Source organism: Vombatus ursinus, unplaced genomic scaffold, assembly GCF_900497805.2.
Source record: "Vombatus ursinus unplaced genomic scaffold, bare-nosed wombat genome assembly UNPS02014785.1, whole genome shotgun sequence".
In the NCBI taxonomy this organism is placed as follows: domain Eukaryota; kingdom Metazoa; phylum Chordata; class Mammalia; order Diprotodontia; family Vombatidae; genus Vombatus; species Vombatus ursinus.
Window position 1 is genome coordinate 9,413,161 of NW_020954563.1, and position 19,552 is coordinate 9,432,712.

General features: G+C 39.1%; 1 protein-coding gene across 5 annotated transcripts in view; it reads left to right on the forward strand.

Annotated features, from left to right (window-relative positions):
- The first annotated feature begins 423 nt into the window (after nucleotides 1-423).
- The window catches only part of LOC114046803 (RNA-binding protein 12), a 35,864-nt gene continuing 16,735 nt past the window's right edge, over nucleotides 424-19,552 (forward strand). For 2 of the 5 annotated variants that reach the window (XM_027867329.1, XM_027867332.1), the window contains exon 1: nucleotides 424-513. Coding sequence is in view for 1 of the 5 variants with exons in the window: in XM_027867328.1 (XP_027723129.1) it covers nucleotides 9,660-12,299 (2,640 nt within the window). In the remaining 4 variants the exon portion in view is untranslated. Of the gene's footprint in view, nucleotides 514-6,633; nucleotides 6,719-9,637; nucleotides 15,429-19,552 lie in introns of those variants that run through there. The other 3 variants (XM_027867328.1, XM_027867331.1, XM_027867330.1) reach the window with 3 other exon arrangements.

Genomic DNA, 19,552 nt, shown 5'->3' on the forward strand with positions numbered 1-19,552 from the left:
GGTGAGGAAGGTCAGTGAGCCTATGATAAGCTTTTCCTCCAGAGCCTGAATAGTGTGTGTTTTAGTGTTCCAGCTCTTAGCACAGTGCTTGGCCCATAGTAGGTACTTAATAACCGTTTATTGAATGAATGAATGGATCCTCATATTGGTTCCGAATGGTGCTTTGCGCGCTCCAAAAATCACCAACCCTACCACCTTCGCCTCCCGGCGCCTAGAGGATGGAGAGCATCTGGCCAGGCCTCCAGTGCGCCTGCTCCAGCCGGCCCGAGGCCCCGCCCCCGAGCGGCGCCCCGCCCCCCAACTGGAGCGCGGAGCAGCGCGGCGGCGGCGGCCATTTTGTGCAGCAGCGATAGCGGCGGCGACAGAAGCGGCGGCGGCAGTGGTAGTGGCGGCGGCGGCGGCGGCTGCGGGATCCGGGGACCCCGCTCGGGCTGGGGCTGTCGGCCGCGGGGCGGAGACACTGGCGCGGGGGGTAGCTCGGGTCTGGGCTCGGGCACCGCGCAGCTCTCCCCGGTAAGACTCCCGCAGCCCCGGCGCGGGCGGGCGGGGCTGTGCGGGGCTCGGGCCGCCCCGCCGCGACCGGGGCTCGGCGGGGCTCGGGGCGGGGCCTTCGGAGGCCGCGGAATCCGCCTCAGCCCCCCACACAAAGGGCTTGGCAGTCGGCCCGCGCCCGCCCCCGCCCGCGCCCCCGCGTTGGAGCCGGGGCCCGGGCCGGGATACTGCCGCGGAGCTGAGGAGAGGGGCCGCAGGGACGACGCCCGCCGCGGCCGGAGCCTCGGGGGAGGGGGCCGGGAGGAAGGCCGCCCCCTTGGGCTGGATTTGGGGAGGGAAGGAGGCAGTCTTGGCGAGGCCGCGCCCGGTCGCGGGAGCTGCGGCGGGGCGGCCACGAGGATCCCCCCCTCCTGGGGGGGCGGGGGTTGTAGGAGGACGCCCCCTGTGGCCGGAGCCGCTGCAGGAGTTTGGAGGGAGGACTTGTTCGGGCGCCTGTGTACTGGGGCGGGCGGGGGGGGGGGGGGGGGGCGGGGGAGGGGGCCCGGGGCGGCGGCGGGGAAGGGATGTGCAGCCGGCATGAATGGACTGGGAATGTGTGGGAGATGCCCTGGAGCCAGGGAGGGTCCAGTTCTGTTGTCTGACTTGGGGGAGGTTAGTGTTCTTTTGTGTCTGGGAGCTTGCTTTGACTTTTGGTGCCGGGGGAGGCCGAGAGTAAGGCTTGGTTAGTGGGAGAATGATGGTGTTAAGTAGGGTATGTATGATAGAGGTACGAACACCTATGCCCTGAGTATTAGATGCTAGGATGTTTGCTGTGTGTTGGTGGTATCGAATTATCATGGGGGGGGGGGTTGCAGTAACAGGCCTCTGCTAGAGTATGCAGCACCAAACATCATTTTGGGGGTTTGCCTTGAGGGGGAGGGGATAGTATAGGGAGTCCACTCTGTGCGTGATCGAAGACACTTGGTAAAGATTTGGGCTGTGCTTGCAGGGATAGTTCAGGGTCCATTTTTTCTTACTCAGAATATGCCTCTACGGAAGGTCTTGTCTGAAAGCATTGATACCTGATCTGAAGTCATCAGATGGAGCGTTTTCCTTGAATTTTTCTACCTTTGCTTGGTTTCAGAGTTTTGCCTTGCTATTAGTAAATGGTTTGAAAAGTTAACTTTGTAAAAAAAAGAATCGTTTCGAATAAATAGTGTTTCCACTTACTGAGTAGTTTAGGGGCTTAATGTATTTCAAACTACTTTCAGCCTACAATTTTTTGTTACGCGACCTAGAGTTAAAGAAATCTTTAGCTCTGTGGAAGCATAGTATGGCCTGGTTTGTGCTTGCCCCTCATTACGGTAGTTCTGGAAGACTGGGGAATTTCGAACTCAGAAAGCAATCATGACTAGGTGTTTTGTTTTGGTTTTTGTTTTTCTGCAAAAATGCTTTCTGGGAATGCTGAATAGTGATTACATAGAAGTGTGTTGTAGGTGGTTTACATATTTGGATTGTAATTATTTGTAACTTAACATTTTCAGAAAATGAAATACTTTTGTATTTGTGTGCTGACAATGTACTTTAGTTTTTTTTAACTATGTGGTGCAGTTTAATTTCAAAAGATGCTTTAATATCAGTGTTTTTTAAACGCAACATTAAATTTGGATTTCTTTGTTGTGATGTTTATTTTTTGCTTTCAAACACAAAAATTTTTTTATCGGGGTAAACATGAAGCTGCAGAAAATTTTCCAAAGCTTTAATTAACTTGAATATGCTGAGAGCAGGGAATCATGGGCTGTTTTATCCCATTCTTTGGCTTATTAAACTTGACATTTTTATTCCCCTGTGTAAAGAATTTGGGGGACCTTGGGACAGGCAAGAGTTTTTGAAGCCTTTGGATTTTGCACATTGAATAGGTGGGGTTGAGTGACTGGCATCTGAATAAGTACTAGCATTTAAGATTGCTAGTCTGTTTGCTTTCCTTTGGACTGGATGTAACTGCACGATCCAATTTAGTTGAATTCTTAAAAGGATATTTAGGGAGAAGGTAAGTATCAGTAGTTAAAGTAGAATCAACTAAAAGAATGTTAAGTACTAGGTACTTATTTTGCAGAGGAAAACTGAATTAATCATTTTAGTTTTTCTGTGGTTTTATCAAATCTTTATATACTTTTCATAGACAAATATTTTGGTATGCTTTGAATTTAGTACAAGTACTCAACGCACAACACATGAGTTCATCAAGTTTAAAACCAGCAGTCACAGTGAATGGGTCTACCATAGAATTAAAATGTTTCTTCGAAATATGTATGAGCTGGAATTTTTTTTTTTGGCTAATTTTTAGTCTCAGAAACTTAATTTTTAAGACTTTTGAGTATCCTTACAAACAAAAGATAGTTTGCAGTGCTTTTTGTAGATGGTATAAACATTTAGAAATACTGCATTTGACAACTGACCTGTTGCTAATGGAAAAAGTGAAAAGTTCTACTAGTGTTGGAAACTGTTTAAATCCCAGCATAAAATGTGACCCATTAAGGGGGACAAAATAAAAGTAGTCAACTAAATGATAATTGTTTTGCAATCTTGTAATTGTCAAAAGTTTTCATATTTGCTGATTATAGCACTTGGCTTATTCTCCTTGTCTCTCTCTATGGCTCACTTATCTTTTTTGGTATGATTTGGAGTTTGTTTTACTGTTTCGTTTCTTTGAGGTCTGATGAGGTTGTTTTGTTTAGTTGTGATGCCTACTGGTTGTGGTGGATGGAAATTGTAGTGCTGAAAGTAATTCAAATTTGCTTTTGTTGTGCCTTTTTGTATTAGAGAAAGAATGTAATTGTCAGGTTAAGTAATGAACCTGCAAACTACATACCTTTATCTTCTGCTTGTAGATTGTGAAGATAAGTCTTTTTTTGTGCTTTTAAAATTCTGCAAGAATGTACAGTTTATTTTTTAAAAAGTTTTATTAAAATACAGTGGTGTCAAAACTGAAATAGATGTTGGTTTTCTTAGTTTGTAATTGAAGCAAAAGTGAAATTGGGCAGAAAAAGTTGTAATCTACTTAGTTGAAGTTGTTTTATTTGATGAATTAGCAAATCGTAAATATGTTTAATTTTTTTAATGTCATTTGAAACCCAATGTCAGACTTTTGTTTTCCCTTTGCTTTTAATTTTCAGATTAATTTGTATTCAGAAGTTAACTGTTTCTTTGCCTAGTTTAAACACTTCCTTTAAAAACTGAAATAATACTTTAGAACTTGACTAGTATGAGTTTCTCAATTTTAGAGACCTGATTGTATCTGGGAATTGGGATTTAGGACATCAAGGGAATGACTTGGCTTTCCTTGTCCTTTGAGACTATAATGATAGCTTCATGAACAAATCAACTCCTTTTAATTTTGTGTTTCAGAGCAAAACAAAAATAATTTAGGAAATCCTTTATTTGCAAAGATACTTCATTCTTTAAAAGATCTTTGACTTCATTGGTTGTGGGAATTCTTTATACCAACACAAGTCCTGGCCCATATATAACTTCAATAGTTGCTTATAGCCAACACCCTTTAGCCAGCTGTTGATGAGCCTTTCTGAACTTGGCCTGGTTCACAATTAAGATTAGAAGCAGAAATGGCCTGGAATGTGTTCTAATTCAACAGCTTTTTGCCTGGCAGCTCTAGTCTAGATCACCAGGACCAACCTAGACAAAGTTGTGGTCTCTGCAGTTTGTAATCTGGTTTGTGTCTGCCAGTGTCCCTTCCATGCCCTCCTTTCTAAACAGATAGCACTTTTCAAACAGGAAGGGGTCTTATGTCACTGTCACTCTTGCTTGGTGATGGTTTGACTGATTAATATGAGTGTGTTTCAAAGTATAAAATTTTACTTGAGTTACATTTGTATTTTAAGCTTTTTATCTTTTTAAAGATAAGTTTTATCCCTTTAAAGTTTTAGAATGTCATCCCTGACAGAGACCCAGAGAGGTTAAGTGACATGTCCGCAGTCACACCTTGAATTTTTTGCAATTGCTGAGACCCAAACTCAGATCTCCTGATTTCTAGTCAGCAATTTCAGTCATCATTGTCCTAGTGGGAAAGAAGTATGGGGTGGGAGTAGGGGGATGACACATTTTTTTATTTGCTCCTAAGGGTAAACTTGATTTAGTCCTTTGGGGAGGATGCTGTGGTCTGCGGGGACTATACATGCTTCCTGGCTGAAGCTGTTTAGTTTCTGGGGGTGGAGGACCTTGTATCAGAGACCTCTTCAAGACCTGGAAACACTGGTCTGTTCTCTCCAAAATCTTTCCCCAAAGTTAATCTCCTGTCTTTGGCCTTATCACCTGCTACTTTGACTACCAGCCATGGCACATTTGGTTTGTTTTTAGCTAGTATTTAGTATTTTAAGGTAAATAATCTCTCTCACCCTCTTTGGGCCAAGAACTATCCTTTTGATTCTATGTTATGTTTCTCTAGTTAACACAATTTTTGACAAGGTTGTTAATAAATACATTAATGGATTTAGCAACATGGAAAATTACCAAGTAATAAATATGAATAAAATGGTGTTGAAGCTACAGTGGTCTGCATAGTACCTGCTTGTCATTTCAACCAGTTTTATAATACTAGAGAAAACACAATTTTTGCACTAAGAAAAATTGATACAGTATAAACCCAGCATTTCATATTTTTAAGAAATAATTTTCAGTGATCTCATTTAATCATAGTTGCTAACAACTTTTGTCTCTGGACAGTGGAGCAAAATTAGAAACTATCAGAAGAAAATATTGATATGGTGTGGACCCATGCTCATTAAGCATTGCCTTCATTTAAGAAGTGCTATTCTATTCAATTCCTTCTTCCTTTACTCTCTTTGTATTTGCTGGGAGAGCTTACTAAATGTGGCTTTTAAAATTTATTAAGCTTTTTAAGAATTTAATTTGCTGTGTAATGACTTTCAAAAAAAATCAATCAGCACACTATGGAATTAATACATAATGTAATTGCATTTTAAATAACATTTATGTATCTTCTTGTCATTTTGTGGTATTTATTGAGTTATTTTTGTAGTATTTCATAATACATCCGTTAATTGATAATTTATTTGTGTAAGTGGTGAGTTATTTTAGTTTGTGCTTTGGGATTGTTTAGAATGATATTGGTAGAATATTTACTCTTGGATTAGAGTGTAATTAGCTTTTGAAATATTAAAGTATCTTCTATTGTACATCAGTAGTAACAATTGTTAGTTTTACTGGTTTTTGGTCTTGAATGGTGGTTTTTGGTTAAAAATGAGCATGATTCCAGTAAGGCGCGTTATCGCATGGCTTTTCGTTCTTCCCAAAGGACTCTCTCTCTTAATCACTTGCTGTGTAGGTTGCTTGAGTATCGCCATAACACTGACTAAGGAAATGTGAATGAAAGATGTTTCACTTATGATTGTTTTGGGGAGTATTCTGAAGTTTCTTGTAGATAACTTTGGTAACAGATCTAGATATTTTGGGAAAATCAGTTTCCTCAGAACTTTGAATCTCAGTGCAATTTTTGTGTTCCAAATTCTCAGACCTGAAATCTTTATTGACTTTATGCTTGTGGTGTTCGCTGAAGTCTTGGGTATAGCAACTGTTGGAAGAGTGATTATACTAATTTCCCAAAATTCCAAGGAGCTGACATAATTTGCCTACCAAAGTGATGTTATTTTGAGTTTTAGTATCATGTTTTTATCTAGAATTTAGTGGTAAATTGTAGAGGCTGGCCTGGTCTAAGCAATTGGACTATTTTATGGTTAAGATTTACTGGACTGTTTCTTTGTGGACAGAAGGAATCATATTCTTCCTTACACTGCCTCATCCCCAAATCCTTCAATCAGAAAACCAAATGTCAAGTGTGAAACTAAGCAAAATAAATGTTTTAGTTCTCAATCACTTTTTTAAGGGCAAATCTACATTAAAATATCGTTTATTCTTACTGAGTACAGACACTAAAACTTGAAAGCACTATTAAGTAGTAAGCCTGTGTGGGTTTTGGCACAGTTCATCTTTTGGATATTTGTAGTTGAAGTGCCCAGTGGTGGTTTCAAACTTGAGCCTTCTTAATAGACAGTTCATTGTGAACTGCAAATACTATTTTGTGTGTTTCCTACATTGATTTTTGCCTCCATTTATTCTTTATTGCAGTCTAAAAGTTGGTTTTAATTGGTTGCCCACAGGATTGACTTGGCCTCTGCTACTTGTTAAGAAAATACATCTGTTGTTTTTTCAGGTAAGAGATTTTTGAATTGAAGGTTTGTTTATCTTTAAGTTAAACTAGGTAGTTTAAATAACCTTAAGATTTGTGCAATATACAAATTGGTGTGTCTTCAGCTTCTTTCTCTCTTTGTGGGGGGAGGAGGGATGTCTAGGGTGCTTTGTACTGCTGGTGTAGATTCCTTTGGGATCAGTTTTGCCCTGCTTCGGTCCTATGTGCCTAAATGCTACATTCCTAAATGTTGTAGAATAAGTAGGTTCCCTCCTCCCTCCCCAGTAAGTAGTAGTCTAGATCCATTGAAATGTAGTTGCTTTTGATACTGGTATAAATCTGCAGATTTTTTAGATGAAGAGTCCTTAACCTGGGGTTCGTGAACCTGTTTTTTCAATGTTTTGATGACTATTTTGCAATATAATTGATTTCCTTTGTAATCTTATGTGTTTTATTTTATGCATCTAAAAACATTATTTTGAGAAGGAATCCTTTGGCTTCACCAGACTGCTGAAGGGTCGTGACAACCACAAAAAAAGAATCCCTTGCTCTAGAGCTATTGCGTCTCATATTTTTCAGCCCAAATCCTTTTTATAGATGAGGAAACTACAGTTTGGGAGAGGTTAAAGGACTTGTTCAAGTTCACACTAAGTGGCAGAGCTCTGGCTCTTCCCTTCCCCCTCCCAAACCTAAAAGATGATTGTTTTTTTCTTGTGTTGAAGGCTTGGCAGGGAAATTTTGTGTTCTCTAGACTTCCAGAATTATTCTGGTTGTAGTCCCAGTCCTTCAGCAGCAACCTGTTTCAGCACAAAGGTTTTTGCAGAGAAATCTGTGGCATGTGTTCATTAGCATATTTTTGCCTTGTATAAATTTCCACTAGGTTCCCACCTTTAGCAGGAAAAGACTTGTACAGTACTTACTCTGTGTGGCACTAAGCCCTGTTTGGTTTATGTCTCGTGTTTTGGGGCCACATTGGGCTACTCTTATGTACCTGTACCCAGCGCAAGCTAACTTACTTCACTCGGTATTTTTGATACTTGGGTTATTCATACTATGTCCTATATTGCTTATTTAATTGCCTTTAAATGAAGTGCAGTAATATATAGGAATTCAGCATGCATCATTAGTTAAGCACATTTAATTCACTTTTTTAAAAGTTCCAGCTGATATTAAATAACTAAGCTAAAATATATAGACTTAATATCTAAAATAAGAGTTTAATAAGAGCTATCTTTTGAGGTTTAAAAATCTAACATTTTGGAGCAAAAAGCCCTTCCTTTCTTCCCATTATTATTCAGATATTTTAGGTTGTTTTATATTTTATTGCAGAGTCTATAAAATACAAAACCAAAACAGCACTATTTTCCTTTTATATAATCATAATAATAAAGAAGCTCAGTATGGTATCTTGTTGTGACTAGTCAGTATTCAGGAAATTTTATTATAAAGAGTACTGTTGTGATAGAATTGTGGAATTTTAAAGCTCAAGGGAACTTTAGAAGAAAGCATCTAGCACAGTAAGGAAAAGAGCTTAGAGAGGTTAAGTGACTTGACCTGGAGTCACACAACTAATTTAAGAGGCATATTATATTTGAGTTGTCCTTTTACAGCTAGAAGTGATCTACATAAAGTTACTAAGTTTCAAAAGTTTGATATTTCTAGTTTTTAGAATAAAGTTGGTATTGACTCTATAAAAGTTAACTGGAGATTAATATTATTTTGTGACAGGCATAAAAACATATTTATCGCTTTGCAAATTGCTATGCCTGTATTTATTGTTATATACTGTTATAAGAACCAGAGTTTCCGACATTTGGAATCTGAAGTACCAAAACTTGGAGTACGAAATATTGATATTGGGGGGTAACTTTCCCCTTTCTGGCCTTGTCCCTTTAATTAAAATAAAAAGTAATACAGTAGAGCCCTGCTACCATGTAAAGCACCCTCTGAGTTCTATAAGCTCTCAATAATTACACTATCCCAATAATAGCTTATCTAAATCCTCCTTTCCTCTTCCCATCAGGAGTCATTCTGAGAGGACATAGTAAAACAGATCCCTCCAAAGTAAAATCCACCCCCTTCCCCAAAGAACCCACAATATTCAAAATTCTTTTTTGTGGAGGGGATTGGGATGGGGTGGTTGGACCCGTGGTTTAACCAAAATTGTTTTACAGTGACTAGCATTGTAGCAGGGTTCTCCTGGAAAGTGTTTTAGATGTTGAATATCTGCAGAAATTAGGAGTGCTGGGATTAAATACATTTATTGTCATTTCTTTGGGGTTCTTTAATTTAACGTTGAGTAAAATAATACTTAGTTTTACTTACTATAGTTCTGAACAGATTGAGCAGAGAACTAACTTATAACTAGTTGTTACTTAAAATTTGTCTGAATAATTCACACTATTAAGAACCATTTGTAATCAGTACTGTAATCAGTTCCTCAGTTCTGTTACATTTAGATTTTAGAAATTGTAGCTATGCAAAATATCTTAATAGTCCCAAGAAGTTGCCAGATTTGTAGGGAGGGGCAGTAAGCTGTATTTTCTGTGGTACATTATTTAAAGGTTATTCCCATGGTGGTTAAAGGGTCATTCCCAAGGTGAATTATATGTTTCTTTAAATGTCACTAAATAACTGGTAGTCTGTATGACAAAATTGCTGCCTCTTATTGTTTTTGTTTTGATAGTTTTGGGTCTTTGGACTGAACTTTTAATCTGTGTTTCTACAATGTATTTTGGAAGTTGAAATTGTGGTGGTTTTAATTGTTTAATACATAGATTTCCCTTTTTTGAAAATAAAAAAATAGAATCTATATTAACACTTAATTGTGTTAGCTTGAGGAGATGCTTGAGTGCCTAATATGGTAGATGGTGATTCTACTAGCTAAATAAATGGTGTGACAAACAGTAGTCTGACATAGCCGTTGCCTTTTTTCATCTGCAGGTGTGTGTTATTTCAGCGCAGCATGGCTGTGGTCATCCGTTTGCAAGGTCTCCCAATTGTGGCGGGGACCATGGACATTCGCCACTTCTTCTCTGGATTGACCATCCCTGATGGGGGCGTGCATATTGTAGGGGGTGAACTGGGTGAGGCTTTCATCGTTTTTGCCACTGATGAAGATGCAAGGCTTGGTATGATGCGCACAGGTGGTACTATTAAAGGGTCAAAAGTAACACTGTTGTTGAGTAGTAAAACTGAAATGCAAAATATGATTGAACTCAGTCGTAGGCGTTTTGAAACTGCCAACTTAGATATGCCACCAGCAAATGCTAGCCGATCAGGACCACCTCCTAGTTCAGGCATGAGTGGCAGGGTAAATTTACCTACCACAGTTCCCAATTTTAATAATCCTTCTCCCAGTGTGGTTACTGCAGCCACGTCTGTGCATGAAAGCAACAAAAACATCCCTACATTTTCCACAGCCAACATAGGTACAGCCCCTCCAAATATGGGGGCTTCCTTTGGGAGCCCAACGTTTAGTTCAACTCTGCCTAGCACAGCATCCTCCATGAGCACAGTCCCACCTCCCCCAATTCCTCCAATACCAGCAATACCCTCCTTGCCACCAATGCCATCTATTCCTCCAATACCTGTTCCTCCTCCTGTACCTACACTGCCTCCTGTGCCTCCCGTACCCCCAATACCTCCTGTTCCTCCAGTGCCACCCATGAGCCCTATGCCACCTCTATCAGGAATGCCTCCTTTGAATCCACCACCAGTGGCTCCCATACCTACTGGGATGAATGGATCTGGAACAGCCCTGAATCTGAACAGTAACCTGAACCCAATGTTTCTGGGTCCTTTGAATCCTGTTAATCCTATTCAAATGAACTCTCAAAGTAGTCTGAAGCCACTTCCCATCAACCCTGATGATCTGTATGTCAGTGTCCATGGGATGCCCTTTTCTGCAATGGAAACTGATGTCAAAGACTTTTTCCATGGGCTTCGTGTAGATGCAGTGCATTTGTTGAAAGATCATGTAGGCCGAAATAATGGGAATGGATTAGTTAAGTTTTTCTCCCCTCAAGATACATTTGAAGCACTGAAAAGAAACAGAATGCTGATGATTCAACGCTATGTTGAAGTCAGCCCGGCCACAGAAAGACAGTGGGTAGCTGCTGGAGGCCATATCACTTTCAAGCAGAGCATGGGACCTTCTGGACAGACACACCCCCCTCCTCAGACACTCGTCAGGTCAAAGTCGCCTAGTGGGCAGAAAAGGTCAAGATCGAGATCTCCACATGAGCCTGGTTTTTGTGTATATTTGAAAGGTCTACCCTTTGAAGCAGAAAACAAACATGTTATTGATTTCTTTAAAAAGCTAGATATTGTGGAAGATAGTATTTACATTGCTTATGGACCTAATGGGAAAGCAACAGGTGAAGGTTTTGTAGAATTCAGGAGCGAGTCTGATTATAAGGCAGCTTTGTGTCGTCATAAGCAATACATGGGGAATCGCTTTATTCAGGTTCACCCAATAACTAAAAAGGGAATGTTAGAGAAGATAGACATGATTCGGAAGAGGCTACAGAACTTCAGTTATGATCAGAGGGAGATTATTTTAAATACTGAGGGAGATAGCTCACCAAAATTATGTGCACATATATCAAATATTCCATTCAACATTACCAAGATGGATATTCTACAGTTCTTAGAGGAAATTCCAGTGGATGAAAGTGCTGTACATATTCTTGTTGATAACACTGGGCAAGGGTTAGGACAGGCATTGGTTCAGTTTAAAAATGAAGATGATGCACATAAGGCTGAACGCTTACATCGTAAGAAACTTAATGGGAGAGAAGTTTTATTGCATGTAATTACCCTAGAAGACATGAGGGAGATTGAAAAAAATCCTCCATCTCAAGTGAAAAAGGGGTTAAAAATTCCATTGCCAGGTAATGCCACAGTGCCAGGAATGCCAAATGCTGGAGGTGATGAGCATGCTTTCCTGACTGTAGGCTCAAAAGAAGCAAACAATGGCCCTCCATTTAATTTTCCCAGTAACTTTAGTGGGTCAAATGCCTTTGGCCCACCACTTCCACCACCAGGATTAGGTGGGGCCTTTGGAGATGCCCGACCTGGAATACCTTCTGTTGGAAATAGTGGTTTGCCTGGTTTAGGTATTGATGTTCAAGGTTTTGGAAGTGGTCCCAATAATTTAAGTGGACCATCAGCTTTTGGAGGAGCCCCTCAGAATTTTGGAAATGGACCTGGTGCTTTGAGTGGCCCTCCAAGTTTTGGAGGTGGTCCCCCGGGTCTTGGTAATACTGCTGGACATTTGAGTGGGCCACCGAGCTTTGGTCCTGGGCCTGGAGCGCTCCATATTGGGGGACCCCCTGGATTTGGAACTGCTTCTGGAAAGCCAGGCCCAACAGTTATTAAAGTTCAAAATATGCCCTTCACTGTCTCTGTTGATGAAATTTTAGATTTCTTTTATGGCTATCAAGTGATCCCAGGCTCAGTGTGTTTAAAATACAATGAAAAAGGCATGCCCACAGGTGAAGCAATGGTTGCATTTGAGTCTCGTGATGAAGCCATGGCAGCTGTTGTTGATCTAAATGACCGACCTATAGGCTCAAGAAAAGTCAAACTTGTATTAGGGTAGCTGTTCATGTAAACTGTTTTGTAGGCTAGATCTTCATAGTGCTGTGATTAATGCATCAAGATTGTTTTCCTAGTATTTCCAGGTTAGAACCTGTGGATTGTTTAAATTGCAAATAGATTGGTTTCAATAAGATTGAGAGAGCACTGGTTGACTGTTTACAGAATTGCTGCAAGGATAAATGTTGCTGTAGAGCTGTATGGGGAGAACAGAAAAATAATTTTGGCTCACCTTTAGGGAAACCATTTGTTAAAACTCAAATGACCACATAATGTTTATCAAGGAGTCTAGATTGGTTTTATACCATTTGGGATGAAGAAAATAGAAATGTGTTAAGATTAAGTCAGCAAAGCTCTTGATGGGTGCTATTGCAAGCCATTGTAAAATAGAAGTTGGCTATTAGATTTTTTTTGGTTCAAAGCTGGACAGATTTGCTGTTATAGGGTCAAAGCTTTGTCTAAAGTCCTAATTTTCTTTTGCAACTGAATAAAATCTCTGTGTATACAGATTCATTGTATGTACCTTTATTGCTCCTCAAAAGGTTCTTGATGTATGGACAGTTGTGTGTTTAGAAAGTTGCTGCTTTAATTGCCTAATTGACTCCTATGTAATGAGCAGAAAGAACTGTTTTATAAAAATCCAAACTGAGTTTATGTTTATAACCTTGAACACAGATTCCCATTGTCACAATTATAATTGTGTGGAATAAGACTTTTGCCACAGAAATAACGGTGTCCCAGTTCCCTAGAGCAATTTTGGCTTGACCATCAAGTCTTAGTTTAGTCAGTTTAAAATTGTCCATTTTCTTTGACATAGCATCAACAACCAGAAAAAACTTTATAATCAATGTTTAAGATGCTTGATTTGTTTTGAACTTCTAGCTGAGATGGACTAATGGTGCTGATATGTTCCTTCTGACTCATGTACGTGAAATTTTGGCCCATAAGAGAACTTAAGGAACTAGTGGAGGGGTCCTTTTAAAAAGAATAAGCATTATACAGTAAGTCAAAATTAAGTCAATCAATGTCAGCAGTAATTCATTAGAAGAATTGCTTGATGAGCTAGTCCATAGATTGACAAGTAGTAGTTTTTCCTTGAATTCTATTCTAGAAGCTTTTATTTTTGCAGTTGTTTGATCGGGAGTCTAACAATTAGTGTGTCTTCATACAGACAAACTATGGCTGCCAGAGGGGAACAGGATCCCCTAGGGTTCCTTGCCCTCCATTCCTTTTCTTTGGAACTACGGCACTGTGAGGAAAAAACCAAAAACTAAATGGAGCTCAGTTAACAGGAGTCCTAGCCACTGAAATGCCTGGGAGCATCTTGGTCACCACTGCTCCAAAAGGCACCTTTATGGCCTCTGCCTTCCTTCCTTCACAACTCATCCAAGAACCCTGGCAGAGGTGTTATATTACTGTATAGTATAATAGCCTTAATGGAGAATGGGAGGTTGGAGAGATCATGAGAAACAAAATTTTTTTGTCTCTTACCGGGCACTTGTGTCTTGCTTTGAAAAGTCCCCAACATTTCTTGCAAATCAGTGTGCTTAAACAGCAGCCTTGAAAAGAATTGTTTTCCACACAAAATAGTGCCTTTTTGGTGTTGCATGTCAGTGGTAGCACTGAAATAAAGTGTGGTATGATTTAGAGATATAAGTGGCAACAGTTTTATTCATGTGACCATTAAGAGTTTTGAAAGCCTGTTCAACACTACATTCTTAGCAGATTTGACAGCGCAGGATTTTTGTTCAGGGAAGGGGTTGTACAGACTTGTATTCCAATCAAGAGGTGACTGCTTTGTGGATCTTCTGGTAATTCATAAGTACAAATTTGCTTTGACTGATCATTAGGTGTTGCCTCCTCAACTTAAAAAAGCAATATGATGGTTGTATATACTGTTCAATTTAAGCCTCTGTTAAGTGATTGAATTTCATTCTGAAGATGAAGTGTAAAACGTCAACAAACCATTTTGGAGTCTTATTTCAACAGCAAATCCCCTTCTTCTCCTATTGGAACGTTGACTATTTTCAATACCAGAAACAGGTTATTTGAATAGGAGATGAAAAATGAGTCTTTATGCTTATTTTTTCAAATTTATTTTGGTTCTGTGTTCTTAACATTTATTCGATTAAATGTTTTACACCTTATTGTAGCTACTTGGTTATTTTGACTTGTTTTTACACTTGAGATTAAAAATACTAAAAAGGAAAACCTGGTTTCATTATTCATGAAATTAAATAAATAGTGGAAACTGGAGAAATCTCTCTAAAGTTTGGTTGAATCACAACATTACTTTTCTTGTTGTGAAATGTAATTAAATGCCTGCACTCTGGAATTTGATTTTTGTGTATCTGAGATTTTTTTTTAATTAATAATAGTGCTAATTGCTAAGCATTTTGTTTATCTTGTTTTGGGCATTGGAGTTTCAGTAAAACGTCTCTATAATGTGTTCTGTGAAACTGTTCATACACCTTTTCCTGCGGATTTTCTAATGAAGTAGGTTTGTGTTGGAAATGGATTTACATTATTTCCTTTGATTTTTGTCATCAGTTTTGTATGGTATGAAGGCTTTGTAAAGCTTTTCTCAAAGCTCTGTGCATTTGTAAACACTATCATGATATTTTCAAATTTGTGTAACTTTTATTTTAGTGTTGTATTTAGTGAATTGAAGAGAATCTTTCTCATTAGGTTTGACTTTTTTCTGCATCTGGTTAATTAGTTGGTGCGTTTATTTCCTTTTGCTTTAAAGGGGTTAGTGACATTTGTGTAAAATGTATTTCTGAATACGTAAATCTGTAAATTTTACAGAACTCTTAGGGAAACATTTTGCTCACATGCAGAATTTGGATTTTTGTTTTGTATACACACTGTAGTTGTACATAACAATCATTAGTGACCTTTTTCTTTCTTTTTCAATATAACACAGTATTAAAACGTAGTCGATAGCTTTTTTTTACTGCCAGTTGTCAGGACATCTATAATAAAAATTCCACTTGCAGATTTTTTTTCTTCAAGAATCAGAGAAAAATTCAAGGTAGTGGTGCCATTCTTTACTTAGCCCATTGCATGGAAATCTAGGTCTGTATTTAAAAAAAAAAAAAAAAAGGACTTCACATTTATATATTGAGAAATACCAGCCCATTCTGTGGAGTTTTCTACTTCAGATTAAACTAGGGATGCATCTGATCCCTAGCTGGCTTCTTCCATTCTTTAATTGGACCCTAGCACTATTTGATATTAGAGAAGTGCTTGGTTAAGGAGTGAAGAAAACACCCTAAAATTGACTCCAGTGGAGTAGGATGTTATCCTTAAAGGGGGTAGCTTTCCTGAATAAAATTGGTTATGAGATTCTTCTGAACAACATTCCAACAGTAGCCACTTTATGCTCTAAGCTATTTCCAATCCTTGAAAAATTCTCCTACGTTTAAGCTGTCATGTTGGTGGTTCTACAAGAATTTAAACTGGTAAGAAACCAAATGCTTGATAAAATGGCTTCTTCTTGATATGGCCACAGCATTATTTGCAGGTGCTGCCTCAGTACTGCTCAATAGAGCTTTGTTTATAAAGATGAAGTCTTAAATACTGTTCAATAAACTTGTCACAAAATAAAACAGGCTGATGCTTTTAATGCTTCAACTGGACAAGAGTTCTTTATTGAGCTTCAAGAAGTAACATTGTTATGGGGAAATATTACACATTTGTTTTTGAACATTACTACCAGGTATTTTTTTTAGTGTCCTGACAATTCCACGGATGGAGGTTGGAGAGTTGAAGGCAGAATGATCTCTGGGGCAGACATTTGTTGTTTATCTGTTTCTGCTTATGAAGTAAGGAAAGAAGAGGATGTCTGGACTGCAGGGAAGAAACAGGATTACATGTTAAATCCCATTACAAGGAACATCATGGCTTTTTCACTTTTCATTGTAGTAGAATCTGGTGGTAGTATTTATACTGCTAAATGTCAAGATTGGGAGGGTTAGGGAAGAAAGAAATAGAGGCTAAGATAGCTTCTTTTTCCAGGGAAGGAGTCCTGAAAAGTGCAGGAACTAGCTGATATATACAAAAGTATTTTGACCATTGTAGAGGAAAGGAAAAGAAACCCCAAAGACAAACTCATATGAACACACCTTCACTCACAGACCTCTGAAGCTGGATCTTTCAGTATATGTGTTGCTTTTTTTGTTTTGTTTTGGGTTTTTTTTGTTTTTGTTTCTGTTTTTGGCGAGGCAGTTGGGGTTAAGTGACTTGCCCAGAGTCACACAGCTAGTAAGTGTTGTGTCTGAGGCCGAATTTGAACTCAGGTCCTCCTGACTCCAGGGCCATTGCGCCACCTCGCTGCCCCATATGTGTTGCTTTGGTGGGTGGTTTGGGGAGTGTTTTCTGGCAGCAGGTTGTTTTTTTGAAGGGAGTTTAAAAAGTGTAATATCTGTTCTCAGACTTGGAAGCAAAACAAAAGTTCTGGGAAGAATTGGGCATTCTTTGCTTTACTTTTCCCAGCTTCCTATAATGTTCATGATGAATTAGCAAGTGAAAAGCTTCTTTAAAGAGGACGCAATTGGATTTTTTAAAACAGGAATTACAGAAAATATTATATTGGGTTATTCCTTGTAACCAGATCAAAACAATTACGTAAAAGTAAAATTGTCCTAGTGAATTTTTTTTTTTAATAATTGCAGAGTAAGTTGACCCTTTTTCTCCTCTTTGAATATCTGGTTCTTTTTGAACTGGTGGGAATGCTGTATTTTCCAAGTAATGGATCTATTTAGTCCAGCTGAGTGGTTGATTTTAAATTCTTGAGCTATGATTGAGAATGTGAAATTACCAGTAAATGCAGCTTCCATAGATCTTTCATTAAAATAGAGTCACCATCCTGAAAGGACATTTCTTTTTAGGAAGCAAACGATATAACCTGGTGCTATCCAGGAGGTAACTGGAATTCACTTGTGCATGATATTAGTTGCTTAGCAAGCTCTTTGTCAGGTTTATTTATCTAGCTGCTTGTGCAGTATTCTTCCCTGTGTCCCCCATTCCCAACAAATGATCAGCTAACGTTAGGATTCTCTTTTCCTTCTCCTTTAAAAAAAGTTTTATGAAATCTGTAGTATGTAGTAGAACCTGCGCTTGTGGCTATCTTATTTTCTTCAATAAAAGATTACATGAAAGAATGAAGTATGGGAGAGAACAGGTTTAGTGTGAAGCTATAATTGAAGTACAAGTACACTGGTTAGTAAATTTACAATTCTTACTCTGATGCTGTATGGACCAATCTACGGCACTACAATATGAATAAGTTGATCTCCTGGTGATTGGTGACTGCTCAGGTAAATTTTAATTGTTTAATATATGATTGTTGTGTTTATAGCAGGCTCTTGGATGTTGCTTTACAAGAGAGCCTCATAAAAAGGCTTGGAATGTAGCTTTTCTCCAGAGGCCCAGAAACAACATTTAACACAAGATGTCTTCCTGGGTTTGATTCTACTCTGTGGTGTCTGGAAAGGGCCAAAACGGGTTCCCTTATAGGATTCTAGTCCCAAAGAACTGGAAACAAACATAACTAATGAAAGTGGAACCCTTACATCAGAAATTTTTGAAGCTCTTGCAAAGACAAAACCACACCCCTCATTTTGAAGGGATAGAGCAATAGCTACTCCATAAAAACAAACAGCATCTCTGAAAGACTCAAGGCAGTGAAAGGAAAGTAATCAAGGAGAGGCAGTTTGTATAATGGGAAGAACCCAGGACTGGGAGCACATTCTAGTCCAAGTTCTACCTTTAACTTAATTTTGCAAGTTACTTTACCCCAGTTCACTTTTGCCTCAGTTTCCTTGTCCATAAAGTGATGGGGTTGGACTGATGTCCAAATTCCTTTTCGCACTAAATCGGATGATTATGGAAATGGAACAACTAGCACTATTCGTGTTAAACAAGAATTGCTTATGTTTTTATTGTTAGAAACATGGAAAATAGTTTTCCTTTATCCCACCTTAACTACTTATTGAACTTTTAGAGTAGGTTGAGAAGAAAATGAGAGGACAATATAGTATAGGAAGCCGACCTGTGGAAGGAGAGGAGGAAGCTGAAGGTGATGGTAAGAAGTTAGCACAATTCATGACATCCTGCTGCTCTGGTGCCATTTAATGGTCCCTTGGTGCCATTCTATTACATGCCTGACTCATCTTATTTTTCCCCTATTGTCCATTGCCCTTCCAAATTTTCCATCACATACTTTAGGTCTATAAGATCACAAAATGGAATCACAAAGTTGGAAGGGACCTAGTACAACCTATACTTAACCCATGGGCCACACCTGCTTCACAATTAAAAATCTAGCTAGCTCATTATTCTTCTGTGACTCCTGGAAAAAGGTTGAGATCTTCTGAATCAGAACCTTCGCTTTGCCTGATTTTGTGCTTGGTCACCTAGTGGGTAAAAATTCCTCTTCTCTTTCTTTACTATTGCCCCTGTTTGGTTGTTGGTTGCAATATGAGAGCATCACATTTTGGTGCTTTTGTGAGTTTCTTGACAAAAATTCTAGGGTTGGGGAGGGCTTTTAAAATTATTATTACTTGGCATGGTATATACACTTTGGCCAAGGGGTGAGGGGATGAGCTTGAATTATTCCCAATAAAAAGTGTTATGTATCTTCTTGGGAGTTCCTGAAACCCTTAAGGGATATGCAGGACAAACCTCTGAACTGGTTACTGCTTCTGTGACAGTATGAGAAATGTTCATGTTCTACCACCAGTGAGTCAGTGTTTTAGTCAAGTTGGGGAAGTATTAATCCAAATGAGGTTTTGGGTGGAGGCGATGAGGGGGAGAAACCTAAGTTGAAGAAAATGACAATTCTAGAATGTGAAAACACAGGTTATGTAAGGGCCAGCACTCTTGGAAGAAAAGTGTTTTCCTTGTCCTCTTACTCACTACTACTCTTGGAACTGAATTAATGCCCCTACTAACCTATTCTCCATCACCCATATTGGTTTAATGTATTATAGTGATAATGAACTAACCCATTTTGTCTATGACAGCACAGTCGAGCAAAGGCTCAAAGTGAGTTTATTGGTCTTCATGTATATCCAACAAAATGATTTAGGGATTAGTGTCAGTGGAGTTTTGTCTAATCCACATCTAGTTGAATGAGCGAGGTGAACACTTTTTTTTTTTTTAACTACACCTACGCAGACTGTAAACAGATTTGTTTTAGCCTTCCAGTTTTCCATTTTTGTCCCTTCCAAGTGACTTTAAAGCTCTTCAAGG